Consider the following 27,199-nt stretch of genomic DNA (forward strand, 5'->3'; position numbering starts at 1 on the left):
ACTGGCTAATTTTTTTGTATTTTTACTAGAGAGAAGGTTTCATCATGTTGGCCAGGCTGGCCCCGAACTCCTGACCTCAGGTGATCCACCTGCTTCGGCCTCCCAAAGTGCTGGGATTACAGGTGTGAGCCACCGCACCCAGCCTTGCTTCTACTTCTAGCATCTGTTCCAAGTCAAGTCAGGTGAAGGTTGAACAGACAGACTTGATATTAGGCATCATGGCATGACAGTGTTACCATGTCCTTACTCCCCAGGTCATTCTGGAAATTAAAGGAGGTGAAGGGGAGCCTGAGTTTGGGGAAGAACGCAGGAACACTGCTTTACCCATTTCTCCAACGTAGCATTCCCTGAGTGGCTACTGATATGGTTTCTCTTCAAAGTACACCTGGATTGGGGGTTCCCTGGGGACAAAGGTAGGGCATCTCCTTGTGTTCCACATTCTCCCAAATAAGCAAGAGCTCAGTGTAGCTTCAGCCATAATCACAGGCCTTGTCATGCACTGTGACTGGCAATGGAAGATGTTGTACCCTTTGCTTTTCATCCCCAAATCATCTGACTCTCCGAAGATCCTTTGATTATTGCACCATTCAGATGGCCAATGCCCATCAAAAGCTTGAAAAATTAACTAAGGATGGCTTCAAAAAATATGAATCAAAGAAATTACTCACCAGTCAGCATGAACTGATAGGCATTGTCGGAGATGGAGAAGATGTGGGGCGGGGCCTCCTGGCGCTTTTTGCCTCTGTAGGCAGCCACCACCTCGGGCTTGTACACCGGCAGCCACTTGTAGGGGTTGACAGTGACACAGAAGAGGCCTGAGTAGGTCTGGGAAGATCAGAACATTTATCATTTGGATCTCGTTTTTACTCAGAGAGAGACATGAAGTAAAAAGGTGTTTACAGACACTCACGTAGATCATCCAGGCTGCATAGCGCTCTTTGAGGTTGTACAGAACAGCAGGTTCATGCAGGTGAGTCATCATGGCCATGTCCTCGATCTTGTCAAATTTGGGAGGGTTCATGGGGAAGACCTGGTCATTGTTCAGAGTGAGCGTCTGGGTATTGAGAGGAAAAGCAGGTAATAAATGGGTGAGCCAAGTGCCCACATTGCACTTTACTGGTGTGGTGGAAGTAGTGAGATATTGTGGAGCAATTACCCCTTGTGATGGATAATTTTATGGATCATTTCCATGCCCCAACATGATCCATAAATAACAGTTCTTGAAGAATCTGATTCTGGTCAAACTATGTAACCAATTCTGGTCTGATGCCCCTCAGTCATCCTGCTGTCGTGTGTACCAGGAGTGGGTTACAGGTGTGCAGAGCTTTGGAGCCCTTTGCCTCTGTTTACCCTATTTGTTGTGAGTGCTGTGATGAGACAAAGGTTGGAAGGTTACAAAGAACTGCTCCAAAGTGTTCTGTGTTTTTCCACCTCAAAATCTCTGCTCATGAGGGTTCCTTCAGCTGGAATGTCTTCATGAAAATTTTGTTTAGAAACCTTCAAAGCTCAGCTCCAGCACCAACTCTTCCATGACCCATCTCCTCTCTCCCCTATTGCTTCAAGGCTCCCATAATTATTTGTACCTCGGCTCTAATAGTTCAAACATTTGGGGGTGCATCATGGTTCTTTGCTGAATATTTTCAGAATATTATTTAATTTTTTTTCCCTCTGTTTTTTTCCCACCTCTCTCCCCCATTCAAGCTGGCTCTGCACTCCATGGCTCAGGAGAGACAGAAAATAGGGCAAGAACAGCTACTAGGGAGGCTGAGGCAGGAGAATGGCATGAATCCGGGAGGCGGAGCTTGCAGTGAGCCGAGATCATGCCACTGCACTCCAGCCTGGGCGACAGAGCGAGACTCTGTCTCAAAAAAAAAAAAAAAAAAAAAAAAAAAGGGCAAGAAAAGAAAAAGAGCTTGTAATACTTCCTGGATTTTGTTTGCCAAAAGCCTAAGTCCTTAGGAAAACTTTGAGGGTTTCACAGAAAAGATAAAAGGAAGGAGTTTTGCTGGTATAGACCAAATTTTTTGAGGAAGGAAAGCCCTTCCACTCCACCACCCAAGACTAGAAAAAGAGAGACAGACACCCAAGGAAGCCAAAGGGGAGGTAGAAAAGTCTATGTATCCTGAATCTTTAAGGACTGGGACTTGTTTCTTAATAGATCCTCCAGGGAGGCTGTGAGTCCCCCGTGTACTGATGTGTAAGGTTCTGAAAATGTGACATATTCCTGAGGCGGTGGTGAGGGCACCCCAAGAGTGACTGAACACATTTTTTCCCAGCCCACTGAAAAAGGACTGGAATTAGAGGTGAAGTTTAATAACAAAAAATAAAAGCAAGGTCTGTCTCATATGCCTGAGTTTGTGAAATGAGATTCATACCTGCCATATACGTCTTTGGGAAACTTTGGGAAAGCAGGTGCAGAGGTATGCTTATATTTGCAAAGCGATCAGCGCTATGACCTAGACCTGGTGGATGTCCAGTAAGTACTGAATGGTACATGATAATTCTCCACATTAAACGAGTCAATGGCTCCTGGGCTTCCTCTGTAGCAGCCACTCTGCAGCCCAGAGAGGTATAATTGGTCGGCCCATCCAGTATCAGCCTCTTCCTTAAATAGACCAACCTTTTCTGCCCTCACCTGCTGCTTTCCTCTAAAGCAAACACCACAAAACCCCTCAAAGCCCAAGTCCTTGGAGAAGGAAAGAGGCAAGAGTGAAGATGCATGTAATAGCAGCTTTCATCTGCTACTTCACCTCAGAACAGATAAACTAAGTTTCGTTCTGTCTTCAGATTCCGAAGGACCAGCATGCAATTTCTAATATTCTTCTCCAAAGAAAAATGAGCATGCCCATATTATCAAAGACATCTGGAATCAACACTCACCCGGTCATCGAGGGTCTTGACTATGACTTTGTCATTTTCCCTAGTCTGGATCATGCCTTTCACATACATTTCCTTATCATCCGCTACAAAGCAGGCTTTCTTGGAATCGAATGGACGATTTTGAGCCTCGATTCTCTCCTTCTCTGGTTTCCGGAGGTAGGGAGCTGCTTCTCCAAAAATGGCCATTTCTGCGTCAGAGCTCATGACTGCAGAGGGCTGGGAAGACCAGAGGGACTGCTGAGTCTTGTGCTTGGGTGACTGCTGAAGCTGCAGGGCCCCTACCCTTATTCTATTCAAACAGGGGGCCAGATTCAAAGGCTCCTAGATTGAACATAGGTCCCGAGGGATCTATGGCCAGGTCTAGGAGCTTAAAGTGTGCAAGTGGGAATAAGCTAAAGGGGATATTTTATTCTAACAAAAAAGTATGAAGGTTTTTTTTTTTATCCTCTGAGTGTCGATTTTGGGAATATTTTAGTTCAGTCCCATGTGTGCATGTCTGAATCAATTAGAGCCATGGTGAACTCAATAAAAGAGGCTTCAGGAAGCACTTTCTTTCTTTCTTTCTTTTGAGACAGAGTTTTGCTCTTGTCACCCAGGCTGGAGTGCAATGGCTCGATCTCGGCTCTGCAACCTCCGCCTCCCAGGTTCAAGCGATTCTCCTCCCTCCCCTCCTGAGTAGCTGGGATCACAGGTGCCCACCACCACACCCAGCTATTTTTTTATATTTTTAGTAGAGAGAGGGTTTAACCATGTTGGCCAGGCTGGTCTTGAACTCCTGACCTCAGGTAATCTGCCCGCCTTGACCTCCCAAAGTGCTGGGATTACAGGCGTGAGCCACCGCCTCCATCCTAGGAAGCACTTTCTAAATCGCTCATCGTGTTTGAGCCTGTGATCTCAGTGTCATTTTAAAATCTTAAGAATATTTGAAAATCGTCACTGGAATGCTGATAATTCTTAATAGACATTTTGGTTAGCCCCGTGAAAAGTGAATGACTTGAACATGAAGATTTGTCACATTTGTTTAAATAACAAGATGATGGGAGGCAAAATGGCCCAGGGCAATGGTCCCAAACTTTAACATGCCAGAATCCCCTTGAGGGGTTGTTAAAGCACAGATTACGGGCCCTATCCCCATGGTTTCTGATTCAGTAGGCCTGAAGTGGGGCCCAAAAATGGGCATTTCTAGCAAGTTCCCAGGTGATGCAGATGCTGCTGATCCAGGGACCACACTGAGGATGGCTGGCATAGTGCCTTCCTGTTCCCAGGGTGGTCCTTGAAATGCAGCAGCTTCATGCAGGACTTCATTAAGAAATGCAGAATCTCAGACCCACCCAAGACAATGGGATCAGCACCTGCTTTTTAACAAGATCCCCAGGTAATTTCTATGCATAGGAGATGGGGAAGTACTGGGCCTCTAAACTCTAAACGCGGTCTCTAAACTTTGTGCGTAGCGGTGTCAGGGTGTGACAAATATTGTTTAGTTAGATTAATACCCACCTTAGAACTTGCTGCATGGTGTGTGTGTGTGTGTGTGTGTGTGTGTGTGTGTGTGTGTGTGTGTATGGGGGTGTGTGTGTGTAGGGGGTATTGGTCTCTCTCATCCCTTGTATCACTTTCTCCTAAACTATCTCCCTTTGCTGCCTTTCTTGCTCTTCTCTTTATGTATTTTTTCCTTCTTTTATGTAATGCATTGTCCCTGCTTAGAATGCAGAAAATTCATCTTAAAGTCCTAGCACTGATCAAACCACTTAAGCTCTCTGGTCCACAGCCTCTTCCCACTTATAAGGGAGAAGCCAGCCTCACTCCTGTCTAAGGTTCCTGTAAGTCCTGTGTGGACTGTTCCTCTTCTCAGAATTTGCTTCTCCCATTCCTCCTCTGCACCTCTTCCCTCTACTCCACTACCTATTTTCCTCAAGTCTCTTTCCTCTTTCCTTCCCTTCTCTCCTCTTTTCCTTCCCACTTAATTCTGTAACTGACATAAAATGGAGTCAAGTCATACACACACACATGCACACCCACACATATCTCTCCATATCTCTCTTAAGAAATAAATCTGTTTTTTTTTTTTTGAGATGGAGTCTTGCTCTGTCTCCCAGGCTGGAGTGTAATGGCACAATCTCGGTTCACTGCAACCTCCACCTCCTGGGTTCGAGCAATTCTCCTGCTTCAGCCTCTCGAGTAGTTGGGATTACAGGCGCCCACCACCACACCCGGCTAATTTTTGTATTCTTAGTAGAGATGGGGTTTTGCCATGTTAGTCAGGCTGGTCTTGAACTCCTGACCTCAGGTGATCCGCCCATCTTGGCCTCCCAAAGTGCTGGGATTACAGGTGTAAGCCTCCATGCCCCGCCTGAAATACATCATATTTTTTGAATAAGGTCTTTTATGTCCTCTTTTTATAGTGGGAAAGTTGAACATGTTATAGTTCTCTCCCCCATCTTAGCCTTTATGAAGTTGCTCTCTTTATTGGTAACTGGCCATTGTTGAAATATCCTTTCCTGTGATTCTGTGGGGTTCTGTCTTACAGAAAGAAAAGCATCCACTTCCCATGGGGCCTTATTCAGATAAGTTGCATTTTAGTTATACTTTGTCCAGTGGCTCTGCTGAACCATCTGTGGGTTCATGGTTAGGTTTTCATAGTAAGGGACTGGAATTCAAATGCAGCACCCACAAATAAGACTCTTGGCCTGCAGCCATCATGCTGGTTTAGAGTCTCTCAGTTACCACCTGGAGGATGAGAAAGAATTCATCCACATGGCTTTCTTCTCTCATTTCTTTGAAGATAGTCCCTAATGTAATGGCTTAGGTGGATTTCACTACAGCAGCAGTTCTCAAACTGTGTGGTTTCAGGACGCCTTCGCACTCTTAAAACTAAATGACTGAGAGCCCCATAAGATTTGGTTTATGTAAGTCATATCTATTGATATTTACCATATTGAAAATTAAAATTGAGAAATTAAAAAATATTTATTCATTAACTAAAAATTACTGTCAAATTCATTACATTAACATAAACATTTTATTTTATTATTTTATTGAGATGGAGTCTCAATGTGTCATCCAGGCTAGAGTATAGTGGCACAATCTCAGCTCACTGCAACCTCCACCTCCTGGGTTCAAGTGATTCTCCTGCCTCAGCCTCCTGAGTAGCTGGGATTATAGGTGCCCACCACCATGCCCAGCTAATTTTTGTATTTTTAGTACAGACAGGTTTTCACCATGTTGGCCAGGCTGGTCTTGAACTCCTGACCTCAAGTGATCCTCCCGCCTCAGCTTCCCAAAGTGCTGGGATTAAAGGCGTGAGCCGCCGTGCCTGGCCAACATAAATATTTTAATAAAAATTACCATATTTTCCTTCATCATTCTCAGTAAACTATCGCAAGAACAAAAAACCAAACACCGCATATTCTCACTCATAGGTGGGAATTGAACAATGAGATCACATGGACACAGGAAGGGGAATATCACACTCTGGGGACTGTGGTGGGGTGGGGGGAGGGGGGAGGGATAGCATTGGGAGATATACCTAATGCTAGATGACGAGTTAGTGGGTGCAGCGCACCAGCATGGCACATGTATACATATGTAACTAACCTGCACAATGTGCACATGTACCCTAAAACTTAAAGTATAATAAAAAAAAATTACCATATTTTCCAAAACAAAAAGACTAGTGAGAAGGGTAGTGTTTTCATTTTTTGCAAATCTCTTTAATGTCTCCTTAATGGAAGACTGTTGGATTCTCATATCTGCTTCTGTATTCATGCCATTGCTGTATGTTTGGTGAAAGTAAATATAAAATATTTAGCTATGTAATTCAGAAAAGGAAAGAGTATTTTAGTCACCTTTTCAAGTAATTGTGAATTTTTTTCTCAGATACTCTACCAAACTTGACAAGTGGTAGTTTCTTAAAGGCTAGTTGCAATGCGGAATCTGAAGCCATATCAATAAACATTTTGTACTCTGTTACATTATAATCCACTAGTCTGCCTTGCATTTTGAGTGGATCTTCTTTTCCCATATGTGAATTTCATACATTGGTTGTTTGGAAAATGCTGGTTCACTGAATTATATAGTACTTCCAAATGTGGACACATTTTCTTACACAATATTAAAAAAATTACAATCATCAATATCACCACTGTGATATCATTTGAAAATTCTTTCAGTACTAGGAAGTTGTCAAGCTAATGGTGGCAAATACATGTTTTCCTGTATGCATTCTCATTTATACTTGAAGGCTCAAAGTTGTGATTTATAACAAATGCTGTCAGTTTTTTCCGCAAGACGACAACCACATTGTTCCTTTTGGAGAACATGTTTGCCAAATATCCAAGTCTGAATAACCATAGCTTGTCTGCTAGTTGGGCTTTTAAATAAAAATGGTGCTTTATGAATAAAATGGCTAGTTCAGCTTGCAACTCACACAAATGCACATGTGCTTTTCCAGGAGACATCCGTCAAACTTTGGTGGACTTCCCATTTCATCACATAAAATTGTTAATGAAACTTTTTAGTGCAAGTGTATGGTAGTGAAGAATACAGTAATTACTAATACAGTTTGATGCGGTGCCTTGGTTTGTAATAAGGTACCAGCCATTTATTCATCCTTGCTTTTGCATCACTCACGCAGTGAAAATGGCAAATAACAGCTGGGTATTATTGTGAAAGAGTTTTAGCCTCATGTGCCTCCTAAAAAGTTCTTGGGACTCTACAAGAACCCACAGACCACACTTTGAGAATGGCTGCCCTATTGCATAAGGGAATCCTGACTGGTTACAGGTTTACGACCTTATAATATGTAGCTTGACTTAGCGTTAAGCATAATACCCAAAAGTGTTGGAAGATGATTTACTTCAAAACCCTCTGCAACATAATCTCTGTGGCTGGGACCAGGGAATCTGATTTTTTGATAAGGTCCTCAGAGAGATGTTTGGGAACTACTGATTTAAAGCATTACTTTGCTTGTATGAAACTACTCTGTTTTTCTAAAGCCAAAACCATGGCACAGTCTCATTGCTTGTACACAAAATAATTTTAGGCAAATGTTTCTTAATTTAATATTTGTATGCTTATTTTAAAGCCTATTACCTTATTTTATCAAAATGTGCCATCAATTATAACTTCCACAAATAAAAAAAATGCAGCTAATTTAAACTGCAATGCTTCTTTCATAGATTGTAATATGCATCCTCATTTCAGGGATAAATTTGTAAAAAATATAAAAAAATCAGAATTGATGGAAATAGGGTAATATTTGTTTAACACTTAGGAAGCGTGCTATATCCATGTATTCTATGATATAAATCAGTGTTTGTCAAACTTAAATGGGCATATGAATCCTACTGTGAATATTCACTAGGTCTGGAGTTGGGTTTGAGCTTTTAAATATCTTACAAATTTCTCAGCTAATGCTGATACAGCAAGAATATAAGGTAACTTTAAAAACAAATAAGAAAAGAAAATGAATCAATGTAAATACAAATATTAAGTAAATTGACAGTATTGGTGTTAACATGGCTATTGCAAAACTTGTGATGGCAATAGGAGAATAAAGTCTGAAGTCAGGGAAAGGCTGCCATAGCTGATAGTTGAGCCATATTTTTAGTCCTCCTGGAAAAACAAGGCTTTTCCATGTGGGCCTCACTGACAGTTTTCAAGTAGAGATTTTTCTCCCTTCATTTACTCTAACCGTGACTCAGAACCCAGTATCTCCTAGTAGTATTACCTAGATGATGTTTGAGTTATCCCTCCATATTCCTGCAATGGTGCATCTAACCTAGTTGGATACTTTTAGGCACAACTCTTTTCCCTTTGGGGCAGGTTTGATAGGCCAAAGATTCTTCTTGCTTTAAATTAAAATCTGGCTCTCCATAACTTCAGGACAACAGTTTCTCATTCCACCCCTTGGTAACAGCAGAAAGAGTTCAAACCTTCCTACGTGACAACTCTTCACCCTTTTGATGGCTGTTCTGTGTTCTGCTTAGCTTTATCTTCTCCATGCTAAATAGCCTCAACTTCCACTGGTTCTTCTATGATGTGCTTTTGAATCCCTTACCATCTCAGTCACTCTTCCCTGAACCCACTCCTGTTAATCTTTTAAAGTGTGATATCCAAACCACATGTCACCCTCCACTGGAGTGTGCCCTCACCTCTCTTGACCTAGGTGTCATGCTTGAGGTGGTGATTGCCTGTTGGCAGCCACGTCTCACACTGCTGACGCACCACTCCGTGTCAAGCAAAGCCCCTCAGTACTCTCCGTGCATGCAGTTGCTAAGTCAGATCTTCTCCCTATATTTGTGCAACTGTGAGTTGGGACCCAGGGGAAGACCATTCATTTTTGACTGATAAACTTCACCTTGTTAGATCTGACCCAAGTCTGTAGGCATGACTCATGCTGCCCACTGAGCACCACCCTCTAGAGTTTCCTTAATTAGCCTCTTCTCTGTTCCAAGAGCAGGACCTGCTTCCAACGTTGCATAGCTGTGCCCCTTCAACCACTCTGTTCCTGTCTTTAAGGGCCTTCTAATTGAGATGACTACCCCCGCCTGCCTAATCTCCATCACCCACTTGTGAGGGCCCCTCTCTCTCTGTTTACCCTCTGTGTACCAGGACACTACTCTCAACTTTCATCCCTCTCCTGGGAATTTCACCGCTACTGTGTCTTGTCAGCAATGATGTGCTCATGATTCAATGACAGCTTGGCTTTTTTGGTCCCAATTCATCTAGAATTACCTCTAATAAACACACGTTTTAAGGGGATAGGGTTTTTATTACCACACCGGGCATAGGATTGAACGGATCCCTCCCCATTCCTTCAGTATTACACGTGAGGGAAGGTGCAGCTGTGTGGATTCATGGGTGCAGACTCTGCTCAAGGAGCAGCAAAGTTAGCCTTTGTGTGAAGACTGCATTTGGACCCTATGAACATCATGTTCTGTGCCAACTAAGTACTGTGTATTCACTTGGAGCTTGTATGTCAAAATTCTGCATTATATTTCGTACATTTCAGTGTAATGAGCAAATAGGAGAAGCCGTTCTTCCTTTGGTAAAACCTGTATATATTTTAAAATCTACCTTTAAGAATAGTTAAGTTATTGGTTTCAAACTCATCAATTTCGTCTTCTTATGAGTGTGGCAAGAATGAGAACGTGTAAAATGATGTTTGCTAATTTCAATGATTGCATTCATGATCAAGCTGAAAATAACCCTTACCTTCTTGGTTCCCAAGTGACAGTCAGTGTCCTTCAGGAATAAAGCGTCTTCCTGGGGATAATTTGAGAAACAAAAAACAAACCAAAAAAACCCAAATGAGCTACAAAGAGTTTAAATAAATATAGAAACCATGTTTGTTCCAGTTTATCTACCTTAAATAGATACACAGTAGACGATGTGGAATGAAATGAATTTGCTGTTTTGAATTTTTACTTTTGATTAAAATCATTATTATTTAAATAGTTGGTTAATTACAACATTTAATTAATACTCTCTTGAGAAACTTCTGTGTGTACAATGTACTGTGTCAGCTCCTTAAGGGGGTATGAAGAAGAAAGTACAGTATCTGCCCTATAGGAATGCAAAAGTTAGTAAGGGATAAGAGAATGCTCAACTAAGTCTTTGAACAGGATTAAGACAAATTTTTAAGGAGTCTAAACAAAGTACTATGGGAACTTAGAGAAACCGCTTCTGACTGGGGGGCTGTGAGGGGTCAGGGAAGAAAGAAAGTAGGGAGGGGAATGCTCCAGATTGCAGCTTGGATGCTTAGGGGCAGTCACCTTTTTTTGGCAATAGGAGAAAAGTTATAAATTGTGGACAAAGACTTCTTTATTCTCTTCAATGCTCTAAATTCCTCCTGCAGATGATGAAGGTAGGGCAGCTGAAAAGTCACCTGGGACTAAGGAATCTCAGCTCTAGGAGTTTATAAACTACGTGGCTATCTCAAGGAGGCATGAGTGTCTGAAAAATTTTCAATATCAAACGTAATCTAAGCAAACTTCCCAATTACCATTCAGTGCTTTTATGGAGCCAGGGGAATATTTCATGAAGCCCTATTTAGGCAGGAACAGACACTTAGGATTTGGTTTACTATGCTTGTTGCCTCCTTCCTTCTCTGTCTTTAATGCATCTTACATAATCTCCAGCTATATCCTAAAATTCTCACAATTTCTTAAAAAATTAAAGTATTACATACTATATTCTGAATCCTCAATTTAAAAAAATATGGAGGCAGAGCTACAGAAATTCTAATATCAGTTCTGTTAAGTAGCTGGTATGATTTCTTTGGGTTTCTGTTTCCTTCTGTAAAATGAATCAGATGCACCAGAAAATCTCCAAGATTCCTTTCAGCCCTATGAGTCTATAACAGAAAGTTCTCCGTAGAGATGGTGGCCTGAATTCAAAGTATCACAAGTCTCTGAGGGATGCTATTGCACTGTCAGACACAATCCAGTCCCAAGTCCATAAAATATGCCATGTGAGAACAGTCTGCAAACCAGTCAATTCATATCAGACTATGACACTTTGTAAGATGGGCAAGATGCTTGGGATTATTTCTTCCCACAACCATTTTTCAGAAATCCTGACATGGGAAACAAATTAAATAACCATAAAAATTTCAAATAATAGCTTAAGCAATCACAGAAGAGATACCACAAGTTACCAAGTTAATTTGCTAACTGAACAGTATAACATCGACCTAAATAATCAGAGGAGGAATCATGCATTATACTCAGTTTTGTTCTGCAGGTGAATATTTTTTGTCTTATAATTGCTTATATTCTTGTCTTTTCACCCCTTGTAAAAGTTTCTTGAAAGGCAGTTGTCTTGTCTTTCCATCTTGTCTCCAACCTTGCCCTCAACACAAGACCTTGCACTTAGTAGGCCCTCCATAAAGGCTACTTTATTGTCTTCCCCCCTTGACTGGTAACCTGATCAGGTGCAACTATAGCTACTTTGAGCAAAAAAGTGAGCACTTGTGAGCACTTACCTAGAGATGCTGCGGTCACAGCAATTTCAGGAGTGTGACCCCCCAGCTCTCTTTATACTCCCAAATCTGCCAGCCCAGCACTCTAACTTGGCTATATTTGGGGGAGCACCATTTACTTGTTAGATGTAAATGCGTCGTAGCCCTGATCTCTCACTCTTGTTAAGTTACTTGGATAAATGACCAGCGGAGGCTGCATAATGCCAAGTCAGCTGCGTAGGGATTTTGACGTTGGACACAGATCTTTGAGACTTAGAGAGTCCTAGGGGTTGAGTGGAACTGGAGCAGAGTGTGCTAAGAAGGTCACTGAAGGGCAGAACCACAGGATGCTTTGTCAAGCGATGGGTGATCAATAGTGTGGACAGTAACTACACCTCATTTACCCAGCATTGGTATGGGATAGTGTGCTTCTCGTCTGAGAAATCTCTGGAAATTTAAGGTTGACCTTTTAACACATCCAGTCTTATTTATGTATTTGTTTGTTTAAAAATCTACCGGAAGAAAAGCTTTCCAAAATGTATTTTACATTATCCTGCTCTGTGTAACCTACTATCTTGAATAGAATTTAAGCTTTTCTTGATCACTTTGGGGGGTCTGGGAGATGATATAATAAAGTCATCAAGGATCTGGTTCTTAGTGGATCATGCCTGCACTAATTGTTCCTGCTGTGAATTTTGGTGTATACTTTTATTTATTATTATTATTATTATTGAGACAGAGTCTTGCTCTCTCCTCTAGGCTGGAGTGCAGTGGTGTGATCTTGGTTTGCTGCAAACTCCATTTCCCGGGTTCAAGCAATTCTCTTGTCTCAGCCTACCAAGTAGTTGGGATTATAGGCATGTGCTATAATCCCATGTGTTATATATAGGCATGTGCTATAATCCCATGTGTTATATATAGGCATGTGCTATAATCGCCCAGCTAATTTTTATATTTTTAGTAGAGACAGGGTTTCACCATGTTGACCAGGGTGGTTTCGAACTCCTGACCTCAAGTGATCCTCCCGCCTCGGCCTCCCAAAATGCTGGGATTACAAGTGTGAGCCACCACACTTGGCCTTACTTTTTAGATTTTCTGTCTTTGCCTTCATGGCCAGCCTCTCAGGTATAATTTCTTTCTGTGGTAAGTTTGTCTTTACTAGCCTGATATTGTATTATCGATTGGGAAAGAGATTACAAAATTAAGATCAGGCTAAAGTAAGAGTAAATAAGTTCTGAGTGCAGCTCTAGTGGGTTCTAATGAAAATACATGGACGTTGTGACAATTATTATAGTTACTTAGGAGATTTTTAAATTTTTTGCTAAAATATAAGTGATGTTTGACTATGTAGGAACAACTGTATATGCAGAAGTTAGAGCCATTTACTGCAATACAGTGTGATCTGTTTAAATTGTATCTAATCAGTGTTTGCTGAATCAAAGTTTCCTTAATCAGTCTCCAGTGGGTAGAATTTCATGTAGGTAGGGCATTTCCAAAAGATAGTTTGCATTAATCAAAGTGAATTTTAGACCAGAGGAGGAGTAGGTAGAGATAGGACTTCCACAAAGTATTTTCTCTTCCTTCCTTCCTTCCTTCCCTCCCTCCCTCCTTCCTTCCTCCCTCCTTCCTTCCTTCCTCCTTCCTTCCTTCTTTCTTTCCTTTCTTTCTTTCTCTCTCTCTCTCTTTCTCTCTTTCTTTCTTTCTCTTTCTTTTTTTTTTTTTTTTTTTTTTGAGACAGAGTTTTGCTCTTGTTGCCCAGGCTGGATTGCAATGGCGCGACCTCCGCCCACCACAACCTCCGCCTTGTGGGTTCAAGCGATTTTCCTGCCTCAGCCTCCCGAGTAGCTGGGATTACAGGCATGTGCCACCAGGCCCAGCTAATTTTGTATTTTTAATAGAGACGGGGTTTCACCATGTTGGTCAGGCTGGTCTCGAACTCCCGACCTCAGGTGATCCGCCTGCCTTGGCCTCCCAAAGTGCTGGGATTACAGGCATGAGCCTGGCTTCCACAAAGTATTTTCTAAAGTAGATTTGACAGAATGCAGATTGGGAGGGTCACTTCGAAATAAATGGTCCTGTGGTTAAATGAGCTTAAGAAATGTGTTAAACTCTATTCCCTCCTGTTAGAGATTCATCATAAATATTAGCATATTAAGGGATGTGAGAAGCCCTTCAGTAAAGAAATATGAATACTTTTTTTTTAGACCTGGAACTTCCCTAGGTGATTTGATGTTGGAACACAAACTTATTTATTTCCTGTTCCAGAAAACAAGAGAGGAAAGGCTGAAGGACATAATCCATAGCAAAGTTCTGGCCCAGAAGAAAGCAACCGAGAGTGATCAGCCAGAAGCACAGTTGCTTTTATTTGAGGTGCAGCCTTTTGCATATAGCAGATGCTCAGTAAATGTTCGTCCTGGTGAATAAATGAATCAAGATGACTCATAGGGAGTCATCCTGACTCATGTGTTGAAAGGCCTGAAGTGATAAGAAAAGAATGGAATCATACTCTGAGTTTCATTTAATGGTAATAATTAAGACTTAAGAACTAGGCTGGGTGCAGTGGCTCCCACCTGTAATCCCAGCACTTTGGGAGGCCGAGCCGGGTGGATCACTTGAAGTCAGTAGTTTGACATCAGCCTGGCCAGCATGGTGAAACCCCATCTCTACTAAAAATCCAATAAAATTAGCCAGGCGTGGTGGTGCACACCTGCAATCCCAGCTACTTGGGAGGCTGAGGCAGGAGAATCGCGTGAACCCAGGAGGTGGAAGTTGCAGTGAGCGAAGATGGCACCGTTGCACTCTAGTCTGGGCAACAGAGAAAGACTCCATCTCACATAAAAAAAAAAAAAGAAAGAAAGAAAAGAAAAAAGACTTAAGAACTCACCACATGCCAGGCTTTATCCATATTGATTCACTGAAGCTTTATAATAGTCCTGTGAGGTAGGTGCTAATATCATTTCTATTATACAACTACTGAGAGTTTAAGCAATCTGCCCAAGGCCATACAACTAGTCAGCAGCTGAAATGAGTTTCAAGTGCTCTCTGGCTCTAGAGCCTATGCCTGTAACATCTCGTTTTTGGAAATGCATCATGTTTGAGTGCCTACTTGGTATTAGACTCTGTGCTGGGAATGGGGAACAGGGGTATGAGCTAAGATCACTGCCCCAAAGGAGCTGACAAATGCAGATGGGAAGAGAAGTGCATAGACATGAAAAGGATAAATCACTTTCCCAGATGAAACTATCCTAAACTGATTGGATTGTGGACAGTGGATTTGACGTATGTACAAGGTATTTGAAAAACCATAAAGTGTGTTGTATATATAAAATATTAGCAGAATTGTTATAATAATAACATTTTATTTGTTTTGAAGGGGGGAAAAGATCTGGACGGGAGTAGTGACTGTAGATAATAATAATCTTTTAGTACTTTTTGGTTTAGATGACGATTTTATATATTTTATTATGTTTATTTTTCTCTACCAGGCTGAGAGGTTTATATGATTCATATTATTATTATTCCCATGGTCTAAATGGGGAAACTGAGGCCTAAAAGGGTAAGGGATTGGCTAAAAGGCCCCACAGCTAGTACGCAATTGAACCAGAACTGAAATCCAGGATTTCTGATTCCAAAGCCATGCCTTTTCCCCTAGTCTCTCCTGTCTCTTAAAGGAGGCAGACTTTTAACTGGGTGAGGGGAACAGGAAGGAAGTTCTAGGCTTAGGGAACTGAGGGATCATGGCTTGGAAACAAGTCTTCCCAGGATATTTTAGGAAGGTCAACTGGGAGAGCCAGGCCACAGCACAGGACTGGGGTGGGGTCGGGGGTAATACGGAGGTGAAGGCAGAAGTGGGCTGTGCTTATTTGTGATGGATTTTCAGTGCCCAGGAAAGGAGTCAGGCATTATTCCGAGATCACTGGGAGGCCTTTTGAGGTTTGTGAGCAGGAAAGTGGGCAGATTACACACACACACACACACACACGCACACATGCACACTCACGCACACACACACATATGTATTTGAAGATGAGTCTAGAACTGGTGATATGATGTAATGGTGGCAAGAGAACCTGGCGGCCTAGAAGCAAGTTGTGACTATTGAAAAAATCTTGGTGTAAAACTTCCCTAGATGATTGGACAGGTTCTGATGACTCGTGGGGGCAGGCAGGCTGTTAGATGCTTAGACTTTACCCCTCAATGCCCCTGCGCTTTCAGATCTGTGTTAAAATTCCCCACAGCACCGCAGGGTGGCTTTCGCAGTGGTTTCGAGTCCTGGTGGCTGGTGGTTCTGAGTCCAGCCCTGGTGGCTCTGATTCTGCCATGCAGAGTCAGGGAGAAGAGAATTGCGTGGGCTTGTAGTTTTTCTTCTACACTGTCCCATTTAGGCAAAGCAGGAACAGTGAAATTTCAAACCCGAAGTGGTAAAAGAAGTGTGTATTAGGGACCAAGTGTGGTGGTTCACACCTGTAATCCTAGCACTTTGGGAGGCTAAGGCAGGTGTATCACTTGAGGTCAGAAGTTCGATACCAGCCTGGCCAACATGGTGAAACCCCGTCTCTACTAAACATACAAAAATTAGCTGGGCATGGTGGCAAGTGCCTGTAATCCCAGCTACTTGGGAGGCTGAGGCAGGAGAATCTCTTGAACCTGGGAGATGGAGGTGGCAGTGAGCCAGAGATTGCACCACTGCACTCCAGCCTGGGTGACAGAGCAAGACTCCATCTCAAAAAAATAAAAAAAAGAGGTATATATTAGGGCCCATTTAAGACCTTTGTGAGTTCTAGGCTTATTTTTTGAGGCTCTACCCCATATTATATCAATATATTAAAATCTACTTGGTGTATATTAACAATCACTTACACTGAATATAAAAAATAATCGGCCAGGTGCGGTGGCTCATGCCTGTAATCCCAGCACTTTGGGAGGCCTAGGCGGGCGGATCACGAGGTCAGGAGATCGAGACCATTCTGGCTAACAAGGTGAAACCCCATCTCTACTAAAAATACACACACAAAAAAATTAGCCGGGCGTGGTGGCAGGCACCTGTAGTCCCAGCTACTCAGGAGGCTGAGGCAGGAGAATGGTGTGAACTCGGGAGGCAGAGCTTGCAGTAAGTGGAGATCATGCCACTGTATTCCAGCCTGGGAGACAGAGCGAGACGCCGTCTCAAAAAAAAAAAAAAAAAATCATGGTTAAGTCATCATAGTTAAGTGTTTGCAGAAAAAATTTTTAAAAAATTGGTGTAAAATGAAGAGGGCCTCAATTACAGAGAATAAAAATGAAGTTCAAAAGGAAGGAGAGAAAACTCAAGAGGTCCCCTAAAGGCAGGACCCAAAGGGCTTTGATGACTGCCGAGTTTGAGGGGCGAGGAGTCGTCAAAGGATCCTGCCTGTCATGCAGATCTCATTTCAGCCTGGAATCTAGGGCCATGACACCAGCCCAGAGGAGACACTGAAGTGGAGAAAGATGAGTGTCGAGTTTGGACATATTGAGCGTGAGATGATGTGGCAGAGATAAGGGTTCAAAGTTGAAAGGAGATGTCAAGGCTAGAATGTCATCCTCTATGTTGGGGGATATCATTTGTCTGGAGGTGATAATTTAAACTCTTGTGAAAGTTTAGCGCTCACAGGAAGGCTAGGTGTTGCGGACATGGGAAGAGGAAATGAAAGCAGAAAAAGAGGAAAAAAGTAAATAAAAATAAATGAGGTTCATTCTGCAAGTAAGCAAATACCAAGTGAGAAGCAGTAAGATCTTGCTGGAGTCAGAAGACCTGAGAGAGTCCCCAGCTTACTTCTGCCATTTTCTGACTGGGGTGAGCCCCCCTCCCTTCTCTTAGCAACTCTGGAGTCTTTCCCCTTCAGCTGCAAAATCAGAAAAAATTTTTCTGTTTCTGTCCAAGTCACGAGAATGATGCAGGGACCTAATGAAATCCTGTCTATGCCATCTAGATGTGGCTATCTCTGTGTGCAGTCTGCTTCTATCCCATGCCAAACTGTATATTTTCATGTCCACCCACCCTGACCTGGTCTCAGCATATAATCCACCATCCCCCAAAATCTAAATGAGCAATGCAGAATTTACCAAAGATATTTTAGGGGAGACATAGAAGAGGATTATATTACATACCTCAGAATACATTATCTGTTTCCATCAGAAATGTCTGTTCTACAAAGTCCATTTTTTCTTTACACTGATGCTTGGTGTCTTTTCCTTTCTTCCTTTCAGGAATTTCTCTGCACCCCTAGGGTACTCAGTTGTTCCTCTATTATGTGGAATCATTTAGCTCTGCCATAGACATGCATTTCTACTCTTCTGGTTACTCAGCAACATAAAAGTCATCAAATAAAGAAGACCACTTTCATCTTTAGAAACAAGTTTGGTCACCACCTATTTTTATTCATATAGGCCCTTTTTCAGGGGGAAAGGGACTCATCTTTTTCTTTCTTTTTTTTACAGCTGTATTGAAACATAATTGATATACAAAAAGCTATACACACTTAAGCACACAATTTGATGAGTCTGGACATATGCATATACCATAATCAAGGTAATAGTCATATCCATCACCTCTGAGAGATTCCTTGTTTTGGGGTTTCATCATCTCTATTTCATCACTATTCCCCCAAGTCCACAGCTCCCACCCCACACTATCAGCCCACCTCTCTCAAACCTGAGAGGAGTTCTATGACTGGAAATTTTCTTCAGTCTTATTACAAAATCATTTCGTCTACTCAAAAGTGAAGGTAACTTTATTATTAGTGTCAAAATAAGTCAAGGGAAGTGATATTTTCAAGAGAGAGGCTATCATGAAGAGTGCTACAGAGAAGCTGGAGAAAGAGAGGACCAGGAACAGGGCATTGGATTGGCCAGGGAGGTGATCCTGACAGCAATGTCAGCAGGATGGTGGGGGTGGCAGCAAGGGATTAAGGAATGAGCAGGTGTTAAGGAGGAGGAAAAAGTTTTTCTGATTTTCCTAGGGACAAATCTCTTCACAAATCACTATTTAAGATGCATTCAGAGGAAATGTCAATGTGGATAGCGCAGTGGGAAGAAGGAGGCAGTAGCAAGGCCAAATAAGACTAGGAAAAAAGTGTGATTGAGGTCACTCCTCAGAAGGCTACTTGAGAAGAAAGGGCAATTAACTGTGCTAATAGTGGGATCATACCTCACCCCTTACAACTCAGGCTATCTCAGGGCTTATGTAACAGATGAAATTTCAAAAAGCAGCAGGACGTTTCCCAGCCAGGAACAGAAATTTCTGAGTGAAAGTCACATTGGTGAATGGCCCCCATTCATATTTGAATTGCCTAGCTAAAGATTTGAATGATAATATAGATTCTGGAACTAAATGAGGCTTTGAATATTGTCTAAAGTAACTCCTACCTCACAGAATCAGAAATTGAGGTTCTGGACAGTTTATCTAATTCATGCTAAGCATAAAATTAGACACCTCTCCGTTCTACTCTCAAACTCAACAGAGCAAGTTTGGAACTCTTTCAAATGGAATATATAAACTTCTTCACTGCTGGTATTTATATACTGAAAATGTGCAAAGCAAAAAGTTCATAGGGGTTATCAAAAGCATTATTTAAATTGATTATTCAATGTCAATGAGAAGAGAGACTTATCACAGTTTTGTAGGTGGGAAAACTGAGGCTTGGTGAGGATAAATGACTAACCATACGGCTAATAAGTGGCAGAGTGAGAGCTAAAACAAACATCTTTTGACTCCAAGTCCAGTTTGTATTTTCACTTGAAGACAGTTGCTTCTGGCTTTACAAGATCCTGTAAGACACTAATGCTATCAGAATTATACATGCTTCTCAGAATTACACATGCTTCTCAGAATTGCACATAAACTAGGCATCCTTCACCGAAAATAACATGAAGAGATTGTGTGGATGACCTGAGAACATTGTGTTCAGAGAAAAAATCCTACCAGCTAGGTCTGTTCAGTAACCTGGAGACTTTCCAGCCTGGCTTCATAGCTTTGACTCATGTCTGTGAGAGTTAGGATCTCCTGCTGTTTGCTTCCTATCTCGGGGTCTATTTGCTGTGTTTTGGTTACTTCAGCTGCTTAAAACCTCATTAGAGCTAAGGAAAGCATGATTGATTACTTTTAACTACTACCACTGAGGTCTTAATGTGTCCTAAAAAAGCTTGTTGGATGCAGTAAAAGTATGTACTTATATCATTAAAATCTGCATGATAATGCAGTCACTAAGAATGGACCTTGACAATCAGAATGCTGGGTCTCAAATTCTGACTTCACTATTTAAGCTACTTGAATTTGGGCAAGTTACTTAATCTTTGTCAGCCTCAGTTTTCTCACCTGTAGAATGGGAATGTTAACAATAACTCAGGAGGTTCTTGTGGCAATTAAGTGAATTAATGAACGCATGGCAGGGTACTATTTGGATGTGACATGATAGTTTGGGAAAGGGGAGAGTGGTTGAGGCTATGTCAACAGAGAACCTTGTGATTTTGAAAAACATGAGCTTTCTTTGGTGAACGCACCAACCACTGACAGTGGCAGAGGGCTTTGGGAGCCAAGTCAATGTCTCCAATGTTGTTCATGTCTTTGATGCTGCTGTCTGGTGAGGCCCACCAGCTGCCAAAGCCTGTCCACTGTCTTTTTAGTCCTCTCATTCTACCCAGTATATGTAGCCAATTTTCTGTGTAGATTCATTCCTCCCCACATAGCAGTAAAACAAAACAAGGAAGATAGGAGCCTGGATATCTGAAAGTAGGTGACCAACCATGCCAGTTTGTTTGGGGCTAAGGGAGTTCTTGAAACTTTCCATTTTAAAACCAGGATTGTCTTGGGCAAGTGGTGGTAAATTCATCACTATACCTGATAGGTTGTTGGAGGGTATCATGGCAAAGTCCTCAAAATCTCTACCTAAATTTTGGTTTAAATCTTTTCACATTTTTTTCCATGTTTTTATGTATTCTTTTTTGTTTGTTTGTTTGAGACGGAGTCTCACTCTGTCACTAGGCTGGAGTACAATGGCACGATCTCGGCTCACTGCAACCTCCTGACAAGACAAGCCTGACCAAGACAAGGATAGATGGAATCAGTTTGAGATCTTCTAGAATGATCCAAGCTACAATGATGATGAAATTCCCACCTGGAACTGTTAATTGCAAAGCTGTAATACATACATAGGGCTTAGCAGAGAGCTAGCAACATTGTAAACATGCATTCATTCATTCAACATTCGTTGAAACCTTACCATATGCTGGGAGGACTTTAAGTACTGGAGAACAAAATAGATAAAGTCACAAACAGATATATCAATTAAAGATAAATGCTCTGAAGGAAAGAAAAGCAGGATAAGGAAACAGTGGCTGTGTGGGGAAGTTTCTCTGAAGAGGTGATATTTGAGCAGACACCTAGTGAAGTGAATGAGTAAGCCATGAAAATATCAAAGGGCGACAGTATTTCAGGCAGAGGAAACAAATGCAAACGCTCTGGGAGATGGTGGGCCAGTGGGGCAGAGTGAACCAGTAGTAGGGAATGTAGTGGCAGAGGTAGGCAAGAGCCAGATGGTTTAGAGCCTTGGAAATTAAGGTAAGGACTTCGGGTTTCAAATGTCAGCTGTTGTTATAAAGGCTGTTTTTTTCCTCCTTTTTCTGTGTTGAGTGTTGGATCTGTTAACTGCTCTTTTTCTACTCAATATTGGTTCATTCTGTCCAACAAAATTTATTGAATGTCTGCTCTTCATTCAACAGAAGGCTAATGAAGACATTTTTTCAGGAACTGAAGAGAAAGTTTGTTTTCTCAACAACTATGATCTAGTTGTGGGGAGGGAGGGAGTGGGTCAAAGTGCTGATAATGCGTCAAAAGACGGCAGCCGTGCGCCGAGCGCGGTGGCTCACGCCTGTAATCCAGCAGTTTGGGAGGCCGAGGCGGCGGATCACCTGAGGTCGGGAGTTCGAGACCAGCCGACCAACATGGAGAAACGCCAAGTCTCTACTGAAAATACAAAAATTAGCCGGGCGTGGTGGCGCATGCTTGTAATCGCGGAGGTTGCGGTGAGTCGAGATCGCGCCATTGCACCCCAGCCCGGGCAATAAGAGCGAAACTGTCTCAAAAAAAAAAAAAAAAAAAAGATAGCCGCAGTGTGCTTTGAAGGAGACACCCTGGCACTACAGGAGAGAAACGATGTTTTCAATTGTCCAGAGAGGAGGGGAGTCACTTCCGGTGCGTCCCAGGGCATCATGGGAAGGGTCAGTCTGTGGGAAGGAAAGGCCGGAAGTGACTCCTGCCGTAGCTGCGGCAGGCCTGGAGGCCGTACTGGGACCTGGCCAGTAAGTGTGCATTTAAGAGTTTGCGAGTGAGCAGGACCTTGTTCGTCCCCGCGATTTATTTGTGCTGTGTAATTCCAGACAGTAGATCCGTGAAGGACTGTGTGGGGGGGAGGGTATGAAATTGAGTGTGGAGAGGGCATTTGAGGGCAAGTCCCATGACTGACTGGGCCAGACAGAAAATTTAAAATTCTTGTCAACAAAGCCCGTTTGAAAATTTTCAGTGCATACATAGCCATATTATTATGTTGTACATGTGGTACACGTAAATATTCCTTTTTTTTTTTTTTTTCTGAGATGGAGTAGCACTCTTGTCGCCAGGCTGGAGTGCTGTGGCGTGATCTGGGTTCACTGCGACCTCCACCTCCCGGGTTCAAGTGATTCTCCTGCCTCAGCCTCCTGAGTAGCTGGGATTACAGGCACCTGCCACCACGCCTGGCTAATTTTTGTACTTTTAGTAGAGACCGGGTTTCGCCATGTTGGCCAGGCTGGTCTCAAACTCCTGACCTCAGGTGATCCGCCCGCCTCGGCCTCCCAAAGTGCTGGGATTACAGGCATGAGCCACCGCACCCGGCCACACATATATTCTTATATAAAGTCAGGTTCAGATACTCAAATCCGTGGGTACCAATTGAATTATTTTTCCAAATAGTGGAAAAAGTGATGATTTTGTTGCTCAGAAGGTACTACCTTTCCCATCCATGTTTTAAACATAATTTCTCATAATTTGAGCCTTCACACTGCGCAGTACCTCAGTTTCTCCAGGAAAGCCACAAGCCATAGTTTCTGTGAGGAGCTGAGAAGATAGTTTGCCCTCTTGTGAAGGTCAGGCTATTGGAATCTAAGAGAAGCCCTGTTTTGGGTGTGTTCCCCAAGGGAGATGTTTTTCTCCGTCACCATGGAGAGGCTTTCTTTTTTCTTGCGGCCTCCGGAAGCGGCATCTTAGTGGCCCTTGGAACTAGGAGGGAGGAATCAGGCTGGCAAATTCCATCCTTAAGCAAGGTTCTTTCCATCTGCCCACGGCTGATTCTTCAGCTTCTCGCTTTGGAAAATGTGACCGATGGAGTCTGCGATGACGGTTCCTAGGGACACCGATATGTGGAACATGTGCCCAAACCTCTGCCACAGCCAGGAGGCAGAATTTAAGTTTGCTTACTGACAGCTGCTGTGTGTCAGTCCTGGAATGTTAATCCTTACAGAGAGCTTGGATGACAGGCAACAGCTTTTAGCAGCTGTGCTAATGGTCTCATCCATCAAACGACCCTCTCTTCACCTTACTGTTGTCAGTTATATCCATGTCTTTGATGAGAAGTGGATATGAAATCTTAAGAGGCAGGTTACTTTTATTTATTTTACAAACATGAGCCTTTAAAAGAATTCCAAAAATAGTACACACATTGAAAAACATAATCAAACATACTGAAGGAAAATTTTAAATCTTGCCTAAAATTTTAGCATAGAAGTCATCTCTACCTAAATTTTGGTTTAAATCCTTTCACATTTTTTTCCATGTTTTTATGTATCCTTTTTTCTTTCTTTCTTTTTTTTTTTTTTTGAGACGGAGTCTCATTCTCTTGCTAGGCTGGAGTGCAGTGGCGCGATCTTGGCTCACTACAACCTCCACCTCCTGGGTTCAAGTGTTTCTCCTGCCTCAGCCTCCCCTGTACCTGGGACTACAGGCGAGTGCCACCATGCCCAGCTAATTTTAGTATTTTTTAGTAGAAACGGGGTTTTACCATGTTGGCCGGGATGGTATCCAGCTCCTTTTTTTTTTTTTTTTTTTTAGATGGAGTCTCGCTCTGTCGCCAGCCTGGAATGCAGTGGTGCGATCTCGGCTCACTGCAACCTCTGCCTCCCAGATTCAAGTGATTCTCCTGCCTCAGCCTCTGGAGCAGCTGGGACTGCAGGTGTGTCACCATGCCCAGCTAATTTTTGTATTTTTAGTAGAGATGGGGTTTCACCATGTTGGCCAGGATGGTCTCGATCTCGTGACCTCATGATCCGCCCACCTTGGCTTCCCAAGGTGCTGGGATTACAGGCATGTGCCACCACGCCTGGCCAATTTTTATGTATTCTTAAACACATACACAATTGAGATATCAGTCTGCAAGCACTGTTTTGTATTCTGCTTTTAGAACACATTTTAAAATTTTCTCATGATATTAACTATTCTTTTAGATTATGATTTTTAATAGTTACGTAGTGTACCATGCTTTGAAGATAACATAATTTATATAACAAATTTTCTATTATTGGGCATTTAGGGTGCTCTAAGTTTCTGTTCTTTAAAATATTCTGCTAAGTATATATGTGTACATAAATGCTTATGCATATCTTTAATTGTTAAATCTATAGAATAGACTTTCTGGGCAAAGGCTAAAGATAGTTTTCAGTTTGCAATAGTGAAATCCCTGTTATTGGAGCCTTCACAATAATGATATTGCATAGGAAAACAAAAAGTATTCACTAATGATCTTGTTGATCATTATGTATTGTAAATATGCAATAATCAATTTAAGTTGAATGCAAAGTAAAATGAGAAATCTTGGAACAGTTGCAGAATTTAGTGAAGTCAGTGAAAGTAGTAAAAAAAATTGGCTTGAGTTTTGCAAAGCCATTGACCAGCGTGCATTCAGCAGTGTTGAACTAGGTAACAACTGAAGAACTGAAAATGGACAAAAATGATGACCCAATAGATGTTTCCCAAGAATGAATTCAGGATCAAAGGATTAGGAAGGCTCTTAAAAATATTGATGAAGTCATGCATTTTTGTGAAAAAGGATGTATTTTATTATTGCATTGCAAAACTTAAAGGATGTCATATTATGTTATCACATACGACTGTGAGAAATCTGTCCCTTTTGTCCCAACTGCAACATTTACTCATTCTTTGTTCTAAGAATAGCAGAGTTGCAATTATGATCTAAATCTTAAGAAATGCAACAGAAGGCTGGGCACCGTGGCTCACGCCCGTAATCCCAACACTTTGGGAGGCCGAGGCAGGCAGATCACGAGGTCAAGAGATTGAGACCATCCTGGCCAATATGGTAAAACCTTGTCTCTACTACAAATACAAAAATTAGCTGGGCATGGTGGCACGTGCCTGTAATCCCAGCTACGCAGGAGGCTGAGGCAGGAGAATCACTTGAACCTGGGAGGTGGAGTTTGCAGTGAGCCACTGCTCTCAGCCTGGTGACACAGTAAGACTCCGTCTCAAACAAAAACCACAACAACAACAACAACAACAACAACAACAAACAAAAACAGAAAAAAAGAGAAAATCAATTGTTTTTCTGTATGTTAGCAGTGAACATGTAGACAGCAAAATTAGAAATATAATGCCATTTACAGTCACTTAAAAAAAGAAAGAAGTTAGACAGGCCGGGAACGGTGGCTCACGGCTGTAATCCTAGAACTTTGGGAGGCCAAGGTGGGCGGATCATGAGGTCAGGAGTTTGAGACCAACCTGACCAACGTGGTGAAACCCTGCCTCTACTAAAAATACAAAAATTAGCCAGACATGGTGGTGCACGCCTGTAATCCCAGCTACTCAGGAGGCTGAGGCAGGAGAATGGCTTGAACCCGGGAGGTGGAGGTTGCAGTGAGCTAAGATTGTGCCACTGCACTCCAGTCTGGGCAACAGAGTGAGACTCCGTCTCAAAAAAAAAAAAAAAAAAAAAGTTTGACATAGATCTAACAAAATTTGTATATGGCTTGTATGCTGAAAACTACCAAACACTGATGAAAGAAATAAAAGAAGATCTAATTAAATGAAACAGACTGTAGTTAAGAATTGGAAGATTCAACATAGTAAATATGTCAACAAACTGATAAACAGGCTTCATGCAATTTCTGTGAAAAAGTATAACTCTGGCTTTAAAGTTTGGCATATAGTATTCTAATTACTAATTATCTTCCCAGAGTACTGTAATTGTGGTATTTCCCCTAATGCAGAATTTTAAATTTATGGAGGTATAATTGACATTTAAAACTGCACATATTAAAAGTGCACAGTTTGATAGGTTTTTACATACATAGATGCCTGTGAAACCATCATCTCAATCAAGATAATGAACATGTTCATGGACCCCCCTCCCAAATTTCCTCCTGCTCCCTTGTAATCCCCTCCACCCTTTCTTTGTGCCCCCTACAAACCCTCCCTCTGCATCACTAGCCAACTGCTGGTCCACTTTCTATCACTGTAGTTTTCATTTTCTAGAATTTTATATAAATAGAATAATATAGTATGTACTTTTTGGAGGGGCTGCTGCTTTCAATCAACGTAATTATCTTGAGATTCACCCTTTTTAGTGTTAATGGTTTCTTTTGATTGCTGAGTAGTATTTCATTGTATGGATATACCATAATTTGTTACCCATTCATTTGTTGATGGATATTTTGGTTTTTCTTTTTGGTTTTTGCCCCTATTACAAATAAATGTGCCATAAACATTTGTGTACAAGTCTTCATGTGGACATACGCTTTCATTTCTCTTTGGTAAATACCTAGGAATAGAATGGCTAGATCATATAGATAATTTGTTAACTTTTAAAGAAGTTGCCAAACTGTTTTCATAAGTCATTGTATCATTTTACATTATGACTCTTGGCCAACACTTTGGTCTTTTAGTCATTGTAGTAAGTGTGTTGTGGTATCTTACTGTGTTTTAATTGATATTTTTCTCATGATTCATGATGTTGAATGATTTTCAGATGCCTTTTTATCATCTGTATGTTTAGTGAAATGTTTGTCTAAACCTTTTGCCTTTTAAAGTATTATGTTGTTACCTTTTCCCTGGATTTTTAGATTTGTTTATATATTCTGAATATAAATCTTTCATCAGGGATATAAGTTGTAAATACTTTCAATCTGTGGCTTGTCTTTTCATTCTCTCTATAACAGTGTTTTTCAAAGAGCAGAAGCTTTACATTTTGATGATGTACAATTGATCAATTTTTTCTTTTGTGGCCTGTGTCTTTGGTGTCATATCTAAGACATCTTTGCCTAAGCTGAGGTCACAAAGATTTTTTCTTTTGTTTCTTTCTA

General features: G+C 41.7%; 1 protein-coding gene and 1 long non-coding RNA gene across 3 annotated transcripts in view; one reads left to right on the forward strand and one right to left on the reverse strand.

Moving 5' to 3' along the window:
• The window catches only part of MYH13 (myosin heavy chain 13), a 72,013-nt gene extending 60,119 nt beyond the window's left edge, over positions 1-11,894 (reverse strand). Inside the window, exons 1-5 of the mRNA XM_019013356.4 lie at positions 11,867-11,894; positions 10,096-10,146; positions 2,881-3,096; positions 911-1,054; positions 669-825 (exon numbers count right to left, since the gene is read on the reverse strand). Coding sequence (XP_018868901.3) covers positions 669-825; positions 911-1,054; positions 2,881-3,084 — 505 coding nt within the window. The 5' untranslated portion in view covers positions 3,085-3,096; positions 10,096-10,146; positions 11,867-11,894. The remainder of the gene's footprint in view (positions 1-668; positions 826-910; positions 1,055-2,880; positions 3,097-10,095; positions 10,147-11,866) is intronic.
• A 10,180-nt stretch (positions 11,895-22,074) lies between these two features.
• Positions 22,075-27,199, forward strand: part of LOC129527856 (uncharacterized) — a 114,465-nt gene continuing 109,340 nt past the window's right edge. For both annotated transcript variants that reach the window (XR_008672956.2, XR_008672957.2), the window contains exon 1: positions 22,075-22,156. This is a non-coding gene — a long non-coding RNA (uncharacterized lncRNA). The remainder of the gene's footprint in view (positions 22,157-27,199) is intronic.

This window comes from Gorilla gorilla, chromosome 19 (assembly GCF_029281585.2).
Source record: "Gorilla gorilla gorilla isolate KB3781 chromosome 19, NHGRI_mGorGor1-v2.1_pri, whole genome shotgun sequence".
NCBI lineage: Eukaryota > Metazoa > Chordata > Mammalia > Primates > Hominidae > Gorilla > Gorilla gorilla.